This window comes from Myotis lucifugus, unplaced genomic scaffold, assembly GCF_000147115.1.
Source record: "Myotis lucifugus unplaced genomic scaffold, Myoluc2.0 scaffold_1651, whole genome shotgun sequence".
In the NCBI taxonomy this organism is placed as follows: domain Eukaryota; kingdom Metazoa; phylum Chordata; class Mammalia; order Chiroptera; family Vespertilionidae; genus Myotis; species Myotis lucifugus.
Genome location: NW_005872699.1, coordinates 14,540 through 30,547, shown reverse-complemented (window position 1 = coordinate 30,547; position 16,008 = coordinate 14,540). Strand labels below are relative to the sequence as shown.

Genomic DNA, 16,008 nt, shown 5'->3' with positions numbered 1-16,008 from the left:
AGGGGACTGGGGGTGGGGGGAGAAACGTGAGGGGGAAGATAGTCAAGCGTCTTGTGATATGTTTACTCGGTGACAATGATCACTAGAATAGTGGGGTGATCACACTGTAAGGTATAAAAACACTGAATCACTATACTGTACACCTGAAACCAATATGATCAATGTAAGATTGTAGACCGACCAAACTTAGATGCACGTGAGACAGGCTTCCAAGGGAAGCTAATTAAAGCCTATTCAGTTCAAATCCAACTGACATGGTGAAACTCAAGTGCAATGTCGTTGTGTTAGTGAACGGGGAGTCGTTGTTAGTGAACGGGGGGTGGGGGGGGGGGAGGCCTACCTCGCGGGGCCCTGGGAGCTGTCCAAGGTGCTTGCGCGGGCGTCCGGGGCCCGCACTGCAGGCTCAGCTGCGACAAAGATGAAAACCCTCAGCATTGCATACGTAGGCAGCACATTCCCAACATCATTTCAAGAATCCTAGGCCACAATAACTTTAAACTTAACCTCAATTTCCCTTATAACTCACAGAGAAATCGTGGTATATTTAAAGCTATCTTCTTTAAAAAAATCTTTATTGATTTCAGAGAGGGAGAGACAGGAACATTAACGATGAATCATTGACAGGCTGCCCCCTGCACGCCCCCTACTGGGGATCCAGCCCACAACCTATGCCTGTGCCCTGACTAGGAATCGAACCCTGACTCCTAGGTCATAGGTCAAGGCTCAACCACTGAGCCACACTGGCCGGGCCTTTATTTCTTACAGTTGTTATTAAGTGCGATCACTAGAACATGGTACTATAGTAACCACAAACCTGTTAGGTTTAACACACACACACACACACACACACACACCTTTCTATGGTCTAACGAGAAATTCAAATGGCAGACTAAAGCCAAGAAACCATAACTGGAGTGGATTCTGGTAACAATGGTGAAAACTCAGAATCTCACAGGGACGAGAGCTGGGGATGGGGGTGAGCGAGGCAAAGAGAAGAAAGCGACCGACGGTGAGAGCTCAAAGCCCCGCAACGTCAGGCTGCACATCCACAGCCGCTGCCTCCACTTTGTTCTCTCCGACATCAGGCCTCGCACGGAGCATCCAGGGGCTCTAACTGAGAACTCAGCGCTCATCAAGGTCAGCGCTGACCCTGAAAGGACAGAGGGGCCGCGGGGGCTGCCCTGTCCGCCTGCTCGTGCGCAGGGCACTCGGCGGGGACGTACCTCCCTGTGCCCGAAGGACGCGCGGCTGGACGAAGGACGGCTTCACCACCTCGAACCACCAGAAGAGCTCGGCCATGAACACCAGGTAGTTGCTCTGGGGGAGGGAGAGGGAGAAACGGTGACTGTGCGACGTGCTGGGCGTGGCTCACGCTGCGCTGGGGTCATGCGCACACCTCACACCCACACCATGTTCTATGTCCATCGCGTCTTAAAGCTGGGAAGCCGTCGGAGCGCCTGGCAAGGTCACGGTCCTCGTGGCGTTGTACTGCGTGTGGCCACCAGGGGTCAGCAGAGTACGGGGTGAGTGTCCTGTAACCACAGCTCACATTTCGGTCTGAATTTAAGATGGTTAAACAGGAACGCCTGTGCCACCAAATGCATCTCATCTCCAGCTCTTCCCTCCGTCTTCACGACGGTCCCGCGGCTGCAGTGAGGCCTCACACAACCCACAGAAGCACAGTGTGCAAGACCGACGGGAGAGGGCGCGGTGACTCCCCCTCCGGGGAACAGGCTGTTGTTCCCACAGACCTGGCTCGAGCATCCACACGCGTGTGTAGCTGTGCACACACTGCGGAAGGCTTTTCAGTATGTAATGACATCCTGCCGTGGGTGACGGGTGCTCCTGCTCTTTTCACCCGATGCCTTGCAGAGCTGTGTGCGTCAGTAAAGCACCTCCACTCCTCCCTGCCGACAGCTCAGCTCTGGGCAACGTGCACACGGGTCCCTAGTGAGACGGCCTGTTTCCGCTCTTCACCTCCAGGAACCACCCTCTCACGCCCGGTGCCGGCGAATGGGTTAGAGCCCCTCCCCCGGTCACACTGCCACCAGAGGGGAGGGCGCCTCGCCGCACAGGGCCGGCTGCAGTGACGGACAGGGAGGGGCCGGGACCACGGGCCAAGCCGCTTCCTGAGTCGGGAAACAGTCAAGTCAAGTCAGAGCTGTGGTTCCAACGCTTTAGTAAAGGACACGGAAGCGACCCACGCCCCTGTGGACAGCGATCTCCTTCAAGTGTGGCTGATCCACCTGGATCCGGCCGCTCTGCGCGATGAGAGAGAATCATGGACCGGCCGCCTCCTGCACGCCCCCACTGGGGACGGAGCCCGCAACCCGGGCCTGTGCCCTGACCAGAAATCGAACCATGACCTCCTGGTTTGTAGGTCGACGCTCAACTACTAGGCCATGCCGGCCCGGCAGCACTTGGATTTTTCAACAGGCAAGTTCCAGTAAAGGCGTTTATGAGATACATGTGGCCGCGACATTCCTAATTTCTACTCTGATAACACGGCAGGGGCCAGCCTTCGAACATGAGGCTAGCAGATGGACACTGGGCTGAGTTCCAGGCGGTTAAAGATGCCTGCAGCTCACCGCGGTTAAAAAACATAAAATAAGCAGGAAATCCACAAGCTGATTTTCCCAAAGGTCCCCTGGCTGACAGAAGAGCCATCTGTGGCTCGCAAGGAGGGAGGGAGAGGAGGGAGCACGCACCTTGATGGAGGCGGCGGCGTACAGCATGTCCTCCAGCGAGAAGTGGCAGCACTGGGTCAGGTGCTCCTGGCAGAACTCCTGGACCAGCTGCAGGTTGTACAGGCTGTCAGCCAAAGACATGGTTTCTTTCAAACAAATATCTTCAAACAGGAAGAGAGCAAGGTGATGACTTGGGGTTGATTTGGAAACACACATTTCAGATCCCACTTAGTGACTCAGGGCACTCACACACGCACGTGCGTCTGCTTCACACACACACACACACACAACTCACACTCACTCAGAGACGGGGCGGCCACGACACAGACTGGGAGCCAGCATGCCTCCCCTGCTGCCACCTGCGCTGGTGGAAGCCGTGCGCTGTCACCACTGCCCGCGTCCCCATGTCCCGCCGTCTCCCCCGCCCCCCCCATGCCCCGCAACGTCCGTGCGCTCACCCTCCAGCCTGACGACGCCGGGGCAGTAGAAGTGGATGAGGGCGGCCAGCGCGCAGCCGTCCGTCCCGTCCTTCAGCAGGTTCTCCACCAGCGGGATGCACGGCAGCTGCCGCAGCAGCGTCTGCTCCTTCCGGTAACGCGCCTGCAAGCAGGGAGATGCACGAAGTCAGTGCGAGCACCGGAGCCAGTCCGCAGTCTAACGTGTCCCCAACGCCACGCGACAGAGAATGAGACCAGTCACAGCATCTTCTCTCTCAGCACCCGGCACCCTCCCCAGTCACACACACAGCGCTGGCGAGCTGCACAGACCCACCGCTGATTCGGGAGGGACCCTGAGCCTAAACGCTTCCGTGAAGAAGCATCGCATCCCGGCCGGTGTGGCTCAGTGGGTGAGCATCGAGCTATGACCGAGGAGGTCAGGGTCGATTCCCGGTCAGGGCACAGGCCTGGGTTGCAGACACATCCCCAGTGTGGGGCACGCAGGAGGCAGCTGGTCAATGATTCTCTCTCATCATTGATGTTTTTCTCTCTCTCTCCCCCCTCTCCCTTTCTCTCTGAAATCAATAAAATATATATTTTAAAAAATGACTCAGACTGATGAACAAAAATAGATCCAGAGACAAATGGCAGGGGAGGTGGGGGGTTAGTGATCAACCAAAGGATGTGTATGCACGCACGTCAGCATAACCAAGGGACACAGACACGGGGCGGTGGGGGCTTGCCCTCGGGGTGGGAATGGCCGGAGGGGTGTCCACTGGGGAAAAAGGAGACACATGCAAAACTTTAGACAATAAAAAAAAAAGGACTCAGAGACTCTGCATGTAATCACCAGCCCGCCGCCCTGAGCACAGCGCTCTGCAGCGCTGGCCGTGCCCTGCGTGGCGGGTCCTCCCACGGAAAGGGCCAGGGAAACTGGGCGGCAGGGCCTGTGCTGTCCCCACAGGACACCTGGCGATGGAAGCATCGCTCGAGGAACTGGGACAGTATCACAGGTGACACACGGGCTTGTCATCTGAACGTTAAGGTCACACAAATAGAGTGTAACAACCCTGAGACTGGAAAAACCGTCCCAGCTGAGGGCTCACTCACCAGTAGCAGAGCGAGCACAGGGGTTCCCGCTCACCCGGAAAACAGAGGGAACGTGGGTGTGCGTGGGGGGAGGAGGGGGCGCGTGAGGGTTTACGGGACAGCTCTGTTCTCGGCAACGAGATGCTGAGGAGCCAGTGGTTAAGACAAGCTCTGGAATCAGAGACCCCGGTTCAAATCCTGGTCCTGCCACTTAGGAGCGCTCGTGTCTCAGTTTCCCCATCTGTAAAATGGGGCTGAGGGCCCCTGGAGGGTGGACAAGATGACGGCGTCAGGTGCGCGCCCGCTGCTGGGCACCGCGCAGGCGGGAGCTCAAGGCTGGCTGGTACCAGCTCCCAGCTCCCCGAGGGCACGGAGAGGCCGCCGAGGACGGGGAGGAGTTTAGCAGCACAGCTCATGGCGGTGCTGGTTACTGCACTTTAAAGTGGGTCTTTAAAATAATCAAAACTCATTTTCTTCTGACTCCACCTAAACCGGCCCCCTCTCTATTTTATAATTAGAATATAATTATGACACGTTCCAGTGCCGGGCCGACGTCTCCATCTACGCTGTGTCCCTCCTCAGGCCCCCACCTCAGAGACACACTGCACACACGCGCTGCAGTCCGCAGTGATTCCTGATGCTGCGCGGTCAGGACTCCCTCTCAGCCGGCAGCAGCCTTGGCCGCCGGTCTCTCACCCGGGAGGCAGGTCCAGGTCCTCACGCTCCCTGCTTAGCCGGCAGGGGACAGGGCCTGCTGCCCGGACACCCTGGGAACCGCCGGCTCCCGGCTCCCCAGGTCCCTGGGACAAGCCGGTTGGGCCTATGGTCTGCACTGGACCGAGCCACCACCCAGGGCCACGGACACCAGCAGGAGGTGCGCCTGCTGCCCTGCTCTCTGCCAGCAGCCCCTCTGCCCCAGGCACACACACACACGCATGGATGCACAGATGCATGGACACATGCACAGACACACGCACGCATGGACACTCTCAAGCTCAGACACACAAGCACACACGTGTGGACGTGTGCACACACACAGAGCTTTGCTGGCGTTAGCAGTAAATGTCTCTGCTCACCACATTCAGCCAGAGACATGGAGGCATGCCAGACATTGTGAGTGGGCTGACCCCCAGCCTTAGTCCTGAGAGACCAGCCCTTCGGGTCAACCAGAACTGAGACGGGAAGTCCGGAGCTGGTAAGGACAGCGGTCACTTGCTATCACAGTGTCCCTACCACTCAGGCTGAAGAGGAGATGATTCTTTCAAAACCATGGCTTTGAATACAAATAGTTCACACATGTAATTCATATTCACTCCTACTAACGTTATTAAAACTAACGCTTTTTTAAAACCTGGTTACTGATGGTCTGTGGTTACTGACAGGATAAGCAAAAGGTGCTGCCGCGTCAGATGACTTTACAGCTTCCGGCCAGCCTGGAGGGACTGTCTACCTCCCTATGTCACGGGACCAATGCCGGGCAGTCCCTCTGCGTGACTGACGGCTGTAGTGACCGCGCCAGCAGGACACAGCAAGGCCACGCTACGGGCACAGTTCTCAGGGCAAACTTACGGGCACCAGTTTCCAAAACCACTTGGAGGGAGACTTCGGAGGAGCAGCGGAAGCAAAGGAAGGAAAGGCGTCAGGTTAGTGTCAGTGAAGCTACGGTCGGTTTCCCACCGCGGAGCCCACGGCGACAGCGCCCGTAACCTCTCTAAATGCCAGCTAATACTTCAGCTTAAAATCTACAGGTTTATTTAAAGATAAGTGCACATGGACAGAAGTAGGTTACAACCCGTTAAATAAGTTCACACAGACAATAGAGGACAGACCTGCTTACATCAGCACCTAAGTGATAAATAGGAGGAGGGGCGGGGTGAGAAATGACGTCCGTGAGCCCCACGGAAAGCTCTCAGGTTGGCCCCTCGTGAACACGCCCTGGGAGGGGACACGCTCCGCACTCGTGGACAGAGACGGAAGCCATGGCCCCGGCATCTGAGTTACGTCTAACATAAGGCCGGTCATCTTCACGCAGTATTTACTGCTGGGAGAGAAATCGGGGGCCACCTCTGAATTTTTTAAAGGCTAAAACGCCAAGTTCCTCACTGAGCTGATGGCCAGGGGCATATTCTAGACTGAGGTGCTGTTTTTGCTAAAAGGGATGTTGGCGATGGTATAACGAAAGAAACTAGTGAGCACTGACCCGAAGTCCACACAAGAGAAACCGTAACTACAGAACAGAACCTCAGGGGCAGAATCCTAGGTGAACGTTACCTCATCAGGCGGTCAAGGCCTCACAATTATTTAGTTGAAGTAACAGTATGAAAAGGAGCCCAGGTAAGCCTCAGAGTCAAACCAAACGATGCCTGGGAGGGTGACGCCCCGTGTTGGAGCCTGTGTTTGTTCTGTGTGTTTATAAACGTATGGAACACACCCGGGTCAATGAGAACGTTACAGGTCAGACACCGGGTGCCCAGAGCCGCTCCAAAGAACACGGTTCTGTGGGTGTGAGCACATGCCATTCACAGAGGAGTTCAGAGATCACACGTGTTTGGGAGACAGATGGGCAGGCTTCTCCAGGGGCCTTCATGTCTGAAAATGGGCTGTGACGTTCTGAGAGGGGCCCGGGGGGGTGGGGGGGCAGCATCTCGCAATGGACTTGACTTCAGAGCCCCTTTCTCCAATGTAGCTCGGTGCTGCGTGAAGGAATGGAGTTAAAACAAAAGTGGGTTATGGTTTCCACGGCTGAGGAGCTCTGCCCGCACGGGCGGAGGAAATCGGGCAGCGCGTGCGCTGCTCTCACTGGGGAGAGGGGCTATTCTGAGCCTCCACCTTCAAATGAAAGCAACTAGAACGAGGGGATGTCTTTTCTCCAAAAGCCACTCCTTCCCCCAGTTCCAGCCCCTGCAGAATCCCTCACCCATGTTTTTCTTTAAAAAGCGGCAAATGCTACACCGAGTAGACTCGTATCTGTAATATTCTGAGAAACAAACTCAACATAGTCAGTCTTATAAACTTAAGAACACAAACCCGTGGATTCACAGCTCTCAAAACCCACCAAATGGCCTACTGGCTCATTCCCAAAGGTGCCATGTACTCCGACGGCATGTCTGCAGGCACACGTCCCTGTGACCTAGTGCCCCACTTTCCAAGTCCACCCGCCACCCCCAGGGCGAGTCAAGTCCACACCCTCGAGAAGGCCCTCCCAGGTGTTCCCTCCCACAGCCTCCCAGGTGTTCCCTCCCACAGCTGCCACAGCTGCCAGGTGTACATATGGAAGTTCATGACAACCAGCTCCCTACTCCACAGACCTGTCGTGTCTAGTACCTGCTGTTACTAACACAGCGAAGAGGGGAGATTTGGGAATCATTTTAGTCACGGAATTTAGGAGCCCTTAGTCCAACCCTTAATGTTTACAGATGAAGAGAGGCCAAGAGGGGAGAGGGCCTGGGAAGGTCACGCAGCGTCAGGGCAGCGCTGGTCTGACCGGAAGCTCAGATGCATTTGCTACACGCTCCGCGCAGGCCCTCGGAGAATGGATGCTGGACTTGAGGCCGTGCTGCAAACCCCGGAGACCCTAGAGCAGGGCGCTAGTACAATACACAGGCTCAAGCAACTTAGACCAAAACACTGTTGGTTATTTATCTGAACTTCAAATTTAACTGGGCCTCCTACTTTAGCATCAAAAGGAGCATTATTAGCAGAAAGAGCAATTTGAAAAAAAGGAAACGGAGAACATCCCAGCAGTAAAGGGTCTGGCTTTCCCTCGGACGTGGCGCTCCTCACAAGGCCCCCCGCTAGGATACGGCCTACCCTACGGTCAGAAACACACCAGGGGGGAGCGCACGCTCTAAAGAGAGAGCTTTGCACTGTGAATTCTGGTCCAACACAGTACAAGTGGCCGCGCGCAGGCCCATGTTTAGAGAAGATGGTGGTAAGGAATTCACTGGAACGAGGTCGGGCAGGAGGCGGGCAGCGCATCACCGGCACACGGTGGGCGTAACAATGAGGAGACCGAGTCACCCGAATGGAAAGGGAGGCTCTGAACAAGGGCAATGTCTCCCCCCGAGCCCCGTGCCCCGAGCCTGAAGGGCTCTCCCGCGATGCACTCTGCTGGGCGGCCCTGCAGGAGCACAGCTGGGCTGCGTGTGCAGCACACAGGTGTGCAGAGCAGGAAGGCCAGGTGCCGCTAGAGGACGTCCAAAGACCGACTCCACGCTGATGTTTCTTCTTCCCCCAGAACCTCCCCGGGGACAACTCACAGCTCCTGGGCCACGATGGTAAAGGCGGCCTATTACACGGCATCACAGGGCCGATGCCCGGACGCTGTTTTCGTGTTGTTTCCTACATTTTACCAAAGTCCAAACCATTATTTTTGCCAAAAGAACCTCAGAACCTGAGCTCGAGCACTGACGTTCCCCTGAGCACCGTCGTCCACCCCTTCGCTCTGTGGTGTTCCCGGCCTGGCTTTCCCGGCACAGTCACCGTCACCAAAACCAAGTTCATGACCACAACTTCGGACATTTCCCCAAGTAACAGCACATGTGGGCGCACGGGCCGCACGAGGCCCCGTTTTCAATTCGAAACGTACCTTTTGACCTCCTGGGGCCTCCACTGTGTGATGCTCCTTCAGTTTCTGTTCTTGCTCCAGAATGTCCTTCAGATGTTCGTTTACCTTAAATACAAAAGCACCGACGTGAAGGTCCATCCGCGTAGAACAGGAAGAGCATGCGCCTCACCCTCCGGTGGCCAGACCCGTGTGTCCAACAGCAGCCCCACCACAGGAGAACGCTCCCTTCCCAACCGGAGGCAGCGCCCTGCAGGGGCCGCATCCGCGCACGGGGGTGAGCTCACTGACGCACTGGATGCTGCCGAACACCCGCTGTGGGCGGGACGGGCGAGCTGGGGACAGGCCACCAGGAGCCTCAGCGTTAAGGCTCGGGAGTAAGAACGCTGCTGTTTCGTCAATATTTTACACTCTCGCCCGGCCGGCGCGGCTCCGTGGTGGAGCGCCAACCTACGAACCAGGAGGTCACCCGTTCGACTCCCAGTCAGGGCACATGCCCAGGTTGTGGGCTGATCCCCAGTGTGGGGTGTGCAGGAGGCAGCCGATCCATGATTCTCTCTCATCATTGAGGTTTCTATCTCTCTCCCTCTCCCTTCCTCTTTGAAAAAAAAAAAGAATAGACATAAAAAAAAAAAAAGGGGGAATGGGAAATTTTAACCAGATTGCACAACCTGAGCTTTCGCTTTGATTTGAAACAGAAAGGGTAATGGAGTGTGTGTCTGCTCAGGAGACATCAGCAAGACCACAGACGGCAGCTTGCGAACAGCAGAAACGTGTCCCTCACAGCTGGAGGCTGGAGGCCAAGGTCCCGCGGGGGCGGGTAGGGTGTCTGGTGAGAGCCAGCGTCTGGCCATTTTCTCCGGGACGTCACATGCCCAAGAGGCAGGGAGCGCTGGGGTCACCTCCCAGGCCTCACCTCCGGACACCACACAGATCTGGGGCGCAAACCCTCTGTCCGCAGAGCGGCAGCGTCTGAGTGGGGACCCGCCTTCCTGCCATGGGAGCGCCGCGGCCCCGAGTGTGCACCCACCTTATTTATCCAGTACATGACGGCGTCCTCGATGTCGTAGGGCAGGTCGGTGGCCTGGAAGAAGGTGGAGTACCGCTGGGCGCACGCGATGACCTTCTCCACGCTGACCATCTCCGCCGTGTAGGCCATCATCAGGGTGTCTATCATCGCCAGGTGGGCGCTCTGAAACGGAAGCGGGGACGCGGCTGAGCCACCTGAGGTTCTGGCTGACATTCTGAAATGCAAGGGCCTCTCCTAAGGGGCAGGCGCAGAAGGGAAGGCCACAGGAGGCGGGACTCTAAGGGAGCACACGGGGCACACGGGGGAGGGGCGAACGGAGACAGTCCCTGGTCAGCTCCTGGCCGAGGCCCCGGCTTCGGGACACCGTCTTTACCCCAAGGAGGCCCTGTTCCTGTTTGTGATCACGTCGTAACTGTTACTCAGCAATGTGATGTACAAACTTCAGCGTCATCTCCAACTGCTCCTGCCTCACGCATCACATCCACGCAGAACTCTGTAGAGCCTTCCTCTAAAGCAGCGGCCGCCAACCGGTGGTCCAAGGACTACTGTCCCGTCTCCCCTCCCGCCTCCGATAGGCACATTCCAATCCAGGCCTCCACACACCTCCCGCCTGAAGGCAAGGCCTCCATCTGAACCTCCTGCTCCAGCTCCTCCCCCTGCTCATCCACGCAGGACTCTGCATGTTGTTTTATGTTTTTAAATACATAAGTGGCCTTATACTTACCATTACACTTTTGCTACCAGCACACAACTCGCCTCCCAAACTGGAGGCAGCATGCAGAAATAAGAGATCCCCAAATTACGATAATTAATTTTTATTTTTTTAAAAATATATATATTTTTATTGATTTCAGAGAGGAAGGGAGAGGGAGAGATAGAGAGAAACATCAATGATGAGAGAGAAGCATTGATTGGCTGCCTCCTGCACGCCCCCTACTGGGGATCGAGCCCGTAACCCAGGCATGTGCCCTTGAATGAAACTGAAACCGAGACCCTTCAGTCCACAGGCCGATGCTCTATCCACTGAGCCACACCGGCCAGGGCAAAGTTAGACCATGTAGAGGTGGAAGGCAGGCGGTCCATACGTTCAGCACCAAGCACTATCCCAACACGCTTCCTAAAAAGCAGGACAAAGAGGCCTGATGCTTATCACCCTGTCGCTCTAAACCAACACAACAGGTTCCTAAGGAGCAACGTTCTCACTAGAACTCTGAGACCTTCTCACCGAGATTTCAGAAAAGTAGTAACACAATCAATCATACGTTCACAGCAACTGGAAAACTTTAAATCTAATGGTGACAAACACTGACAGCACGGGATTAAAGCAGAAGGCCACACACGTGAGCCTGCGAAGGGCTGCGGGCAGGGTCAGGCGCAGGCGGAGGTGCGAGCCGAGACTCAGGCCTGCACGTCACTGATGCACCCCTGCCGCGTCCCTGCGACCAGATTGAGATGCGCCCCCAGCCGTCAGCAGCGTCAGCGCGAGAAACGGCAGCCCTGCGTCAGCGTCTCCACACACACACACACACACACACACACACCGACACACACTCACACCAACACACACACACACCGACACACACTCACACCAACACACACACTCACCGACACACACTCACTCACACCCACACCAACACACACACACACCGACACACACTCACTCACACCCACACCAACACACACACTCACCGACACACACTCACTCACACCCACACCAACACACACACTCACACATTCTGACACACACACTCCCCCCCACACACTCACTCACACCCACACTCACACCCCCCACACACCAATACACACCCACTCACACACTCCCCACACACACTCTGACTCACACACACACACACTCTGACACACATACACTCACAGTCACACACACACACACACACACATACACACACACACACACACTGCGCTAGGAAACAACGTGGAAAATACAGGTGCCTCACCTGCTTGAGGGATAACGGTTCGTTGCCATCGGTGTGCGTGGGCAGCGGCTCAGCAGACACGGACCCCCAGCCGTGGGGAGCTGGGACCGTGCACTCGGCCTGCAGACTGCGGACACGCACAGCGGGGGCAGCAGCCGGCAGGGGCCCTCCAGAGGGGACGTCAGAGGGGAACTGCTCCCCGCGCTGCAAGCCTGCTCGCAGGTGACGTGCCCGCAGAGCAGGGCCCCAAAACTCAGTGAGCACGGGAACCTGCAGCCACCACGGAGCTGAAACCCCTTCCCCACCGTCCTGACAAACTCAGCTGCCCACCTGTAAGCCAATGACCAGCTAACTCTTACCATTACCTCCTCCCTTAAAAGTAATACAATGGGTTTTTAAAAAGAAGAAAAAGGCAGAAAGCAAAGTAGGTCACAACCTCATTTAGTGCCAGACGGTGAACTGACTTGGCCCATCCTACTTCAAGCTCATAATTTCTTGCTTTTTTCTTTAACTACATACATTTCTTCCTCTGTCCTCCTACACACACATCTCCCCTGCCTCCGAGCAAGGCCGTCTCATGGAGGAGCGTGACTTCATCAAATGTATGGCCGTTTTCCTTCCAACACCATTTCGATGACGCCCAGCATTCTGTAAACCAAGCTAAAGGGGCAGCAGCCCAGCCGGCTGTAGCTCAGTGGTGGACCTAGGAACCAGGAGGTCACAGTTGGATTCCCGGTCAGGGCACATGCCTGGGTTGCGGGCTCGATCCCCAGTAGGGGGCGTGCAGGAAGCAGCCGATCCATCATTCTCTCTCAGCATTGATGTTTCTCTCTCCCTCTCCCTTCCTCTGAAATCAATAACAATATACATTAAAGGGGACGGCAGACGGTGAACTGAACATGGGCCTTGTCTCCAGGGCTGCCCTGCGAGGCCCTCCTGCTTGGCCCAGGCCAGCTCAGTGTCCTTCGCCGCGTGTTTTCCACAGAAAAGCTCATGCTTAGTAACTACACTGACACATGTGACAGGCAGAGACTCCCCAGGAGTCACTCAGGCACGTGCACGGACCCTGACACACATTCACACCCTCAGGCCCCACCCTCCGGCCCCCGGCCCGGCCCTCGGAGGCTCACCATCTGGATGGGCTTCCTCTGCAGGTCCCGCTCGGTCACCAGCCGCTCCTGGTCGGTGACGTAGAGCCCCTTCTGCGCCAAGGCCTGCACCACGGCGTCGTGGCCCACCAGGGGCTTGGCGGCGTCGCTCTTGAGGATGAGGCTGCCCGCCCGGCAGTACAGCTCGGCCGACAGCAGCAGGTGCACGACGGGCGGCTTGATGTGCTCCTGGTCGTACTGGTCCGTGTAGAACGGCTCTCGGAGCTCCTCTGGCACATTTTCTAGGCGGAGCAGAGGGAAGCGCTTACAGGGTTTCCGTAAAGAAACGCCATGTGCCCAGTAATGACGACTGTGCCACTGACGCTAAGATTCCTCCTAAAATGACAGTGGCCATTCCTAAACCGAACAGGCCTGGAGAGCACCTGAAATGGAGAGAAATCTGCCCCAGACACCATTCCAAGTGCGTCCTAAAGGGACCACAGCGCCAGCAGGGGAAGGCTCTGGTCTAGTGGCTCCCGGGAAAGTCGCCCACACGCACACGCAAATACAGTGAGCCACACGCACATACACAGGGAGCCACACGCACACGCACATACACACTGAGCCACACGCACATACACACTGAGCTACACACACGTGCACATACACAGGGAGCCACACGCACACACAATACACAGTGAGACACACACATACACAGCGAGCCACATGCATGTGCACATGCACAGCGAGGCACACACATGTGCACATACACAGCGAGCCACACACATGTGCACATACACAGCGAGCCACACACATGCGCACATGCACAGCGAGCCACACACATGCGCACATACACAGCGAGGCACACGCATGCGCACATACACAGCGAGGCACACACATGTGCACATACACAGCGAGGCACACACATGTGCACATACACAGCGAGCCGGAAGACTGCACAGGACTTCAGTGACTTTCCTCCCATGTACGCAGTCAACCGGGAGATGCAGGCACAGCTCACTCGGGGGACTGAGGTCTCACCCGAGAAGCCTCAAACCCTGCACAGCTCACCTGGGACTCTCCACCTTCCCACGGCCAACCCGTCCTACCCACGGACCCACTCCGCGGGCACAGGGGCAGCTTACACACCACACGGACAGGACACACTGTTTTCTCGCCGTCTCTACTCTGTCGCTGCTTCCCCCCTCTCCTAACTGGGCTCCATGCTTTACAGCAAAGCCAGGACGAGAGCCAGGGCTGTCCCCACAGGGACCGGCGGGCATCCGGCTCTAGGTCACCGGGCTCGCACTCAGTCCCGCCCGCCCTCTCCGGGAGGGTGAGGGTCCTGAGCGGGCAGCTCGAACGTCAGGTCAGTGACGCACAGAACGAATCGAGGCCTTTCCATGACAGCCGGCGAGGGGCGTGAGTTTGGAAGGAGAGAGCCACACAGTGCGTGATGCCCGGGCCGTCACCTGGGAGTCAGCGCTGGCAGCGGGGAAATCAGCTGCAGCTCACACCGGTGAGGAGCGAAGGGAGAGGCCGTGAGCGGGGGTAACAGCACACACACCCGAGTGGAAATATCCACCGCGCAGCTGGGGACCATACAGGACTCTGGAAGGAGGTCAAGAGTAGCTGGAGCAAATCGGGGATCTGGGGGAGATCTAAAAATATCCTCCCATTTAATAATTGAAAGCACTCCTCCCCACAGCTGCATTAACCAGCGGCGAGCCGGCTGCCGGGCAGGGCGCACGACCTCGCTGGGAACCACAGAAGGTGTGTGCGCGTGGGGACTCGCCTAACTCAGCACCCCAGGAGCTGAGGGGCCCCCTAACCCAGCACCCCAGGAGCTGAGGGATCTGCCTAACCCAGCACCCCAGGAGCTGAGGGAGCCCCTAAAAGACTGCTCATTATCAGAGTCATGAACTTCCCCGGCACCCGTCCCCCCTGTGCATCCACCCACAGTCAGCGGCTGCTCTCACACCCTGTGCCCACACCTGACCGTTTCCGAGGGCCCGTCTACCAATCCCACTCCCACCCCAGGTACAAGGTGAGCTTCAAACCTCCCACGGCCAGGGGAGCCAAGGGCCCACAGCATCAACACGGCAGAAAGAGACCTTTCCACCCCAAAGAACGCAAGGCTGCCGTGAATGTTCCAGAACAGGTCCCTTTACATATATACACTTTTTTTTTACTGATCTGAGAGAGGAAGGGAGAGGGAGAGAGAGAGACATCCATGATGAGAGAGAAACACTCATCGGCTGCCTCCTGCACCCCCACCCTGGGGATGGAGCCCCCAACCCGGCATGTGCCCTGACTGGGAACTGAACTGTGACCTCCTGGTTCATAGGTCGACGCTCAACCACTGAGCCACCCCGGCCGGGCCCAAACAGGTCACTTTAACCAGGTCTTCAAGAACGATATGCTTCAGAGGCATCTTGGGAAAGGTCTCATTTCCACCAACAGTGCAGACTCCGTTTCTGAAGAACAGCTTGGACTTGTGTCACATTTTGAAACCCATGAACCGAAACAGCACGTTAGGAGATAAACAGGCGTCGGCGATAAGAGGTTTCGCCCTCTCCCCAGCGTGCGGCCCAGATAAGAGGGACTCGGGGAGCGGCGTGTGAAGCGCCCTCCGAGGCCTGCCAGGGGCGCGACGGGTTTTTCTTGTGCGCCAGCCTCAGCACACCCACCCGACGGGACCATCACTCCCCGGATCTGAGCTTGGAAACCGCCGTCACCTGCAGGGCCTGAGGGACGGGGACGGGGCGGCTGCTCAAGGCGATTGCCATCGTTTCCCACGAAGCTGGCGAGCTGCCCGCGGCATCCACGTGCCAGGGCACACGAGGCTCCTGAGAAGTGAAGGCTTCGGCCACTCACCTCGGCCCAGTGTCACCTTCAAAGCCACACCTAGGCCTCTTCGCCCACATCCCCTGCCATGGAGGAGGCACCAGCAGTGGGAACAATGGGGGCACTGGATTTAAAGAGACGAGTCCTGACTTAGCCGGTGTGGCTCAGTGGATAGAGCGTCGGCCTGAGGACTGGAGGGTCCCAGGTTCGATTCCAGTCAAGGGCACGTGCCCAGGTTGTGGGCTTGATCCCCAGTAGGGGGCATGCAGGAGGCAGCTGATCCATGATTCTCTCTCATCATTGATGTTTCTCTCTCTCCCTCCCTCTCTGAA

At 57.0% G+C, this 16,008-nt stretch overlaps 1 protein-coding gene across 1 annotated transcript in view; it reads right to left on the bottom strand.

Moving 5' to 3' along the window:
* CAMSAP2 (calmodulin regulated spectrin associated protein family member 2) overlaps window positions 1-15,618 on the bottom strand; it is a 27,236-nt gene extending 11,618 nt beyond the window's left edge. The window contains exons 1-9 of the mRNA XM_023748671.1: window positions 15,568-15,618; window positions 12,872-13,213; window positions 9,808-9,969; window positions 8,802-8,885; window positions 5,783-5,815; window positions 3,146-3,287; window positions 2,709-2,848; window positions 1,224-1,317; window positions 341-407 (exon numbers count right to left, since the gene is read on the bottom strand). Coding sequence (XP_023604439.1) covers window positions 341-407; window positions 1,224-1,317; window positions 2,709-2,848; window positions 3,146-3,287; window positions 5,783-5,815; window positions 8,802-8,885; window positions 9,808-9,969; window positions 12,872-13,213; window positions 15,568-15,618 — 1,115 coding nt within the window. The remainder of the gene's footprint in view (window positions 1-340; window positions 408-1,223; window positions 1,318-2,708; window positions 2,849-3,145; window positions 3,288-5,782; window positions 5,816-8,801; window positions 8,886-9,807; window positions 9,970-12,871; window positions 13,214-15,567) is intronic.
* Window positions 15,619-16,008: the final 390 nt, after the last annotated feature.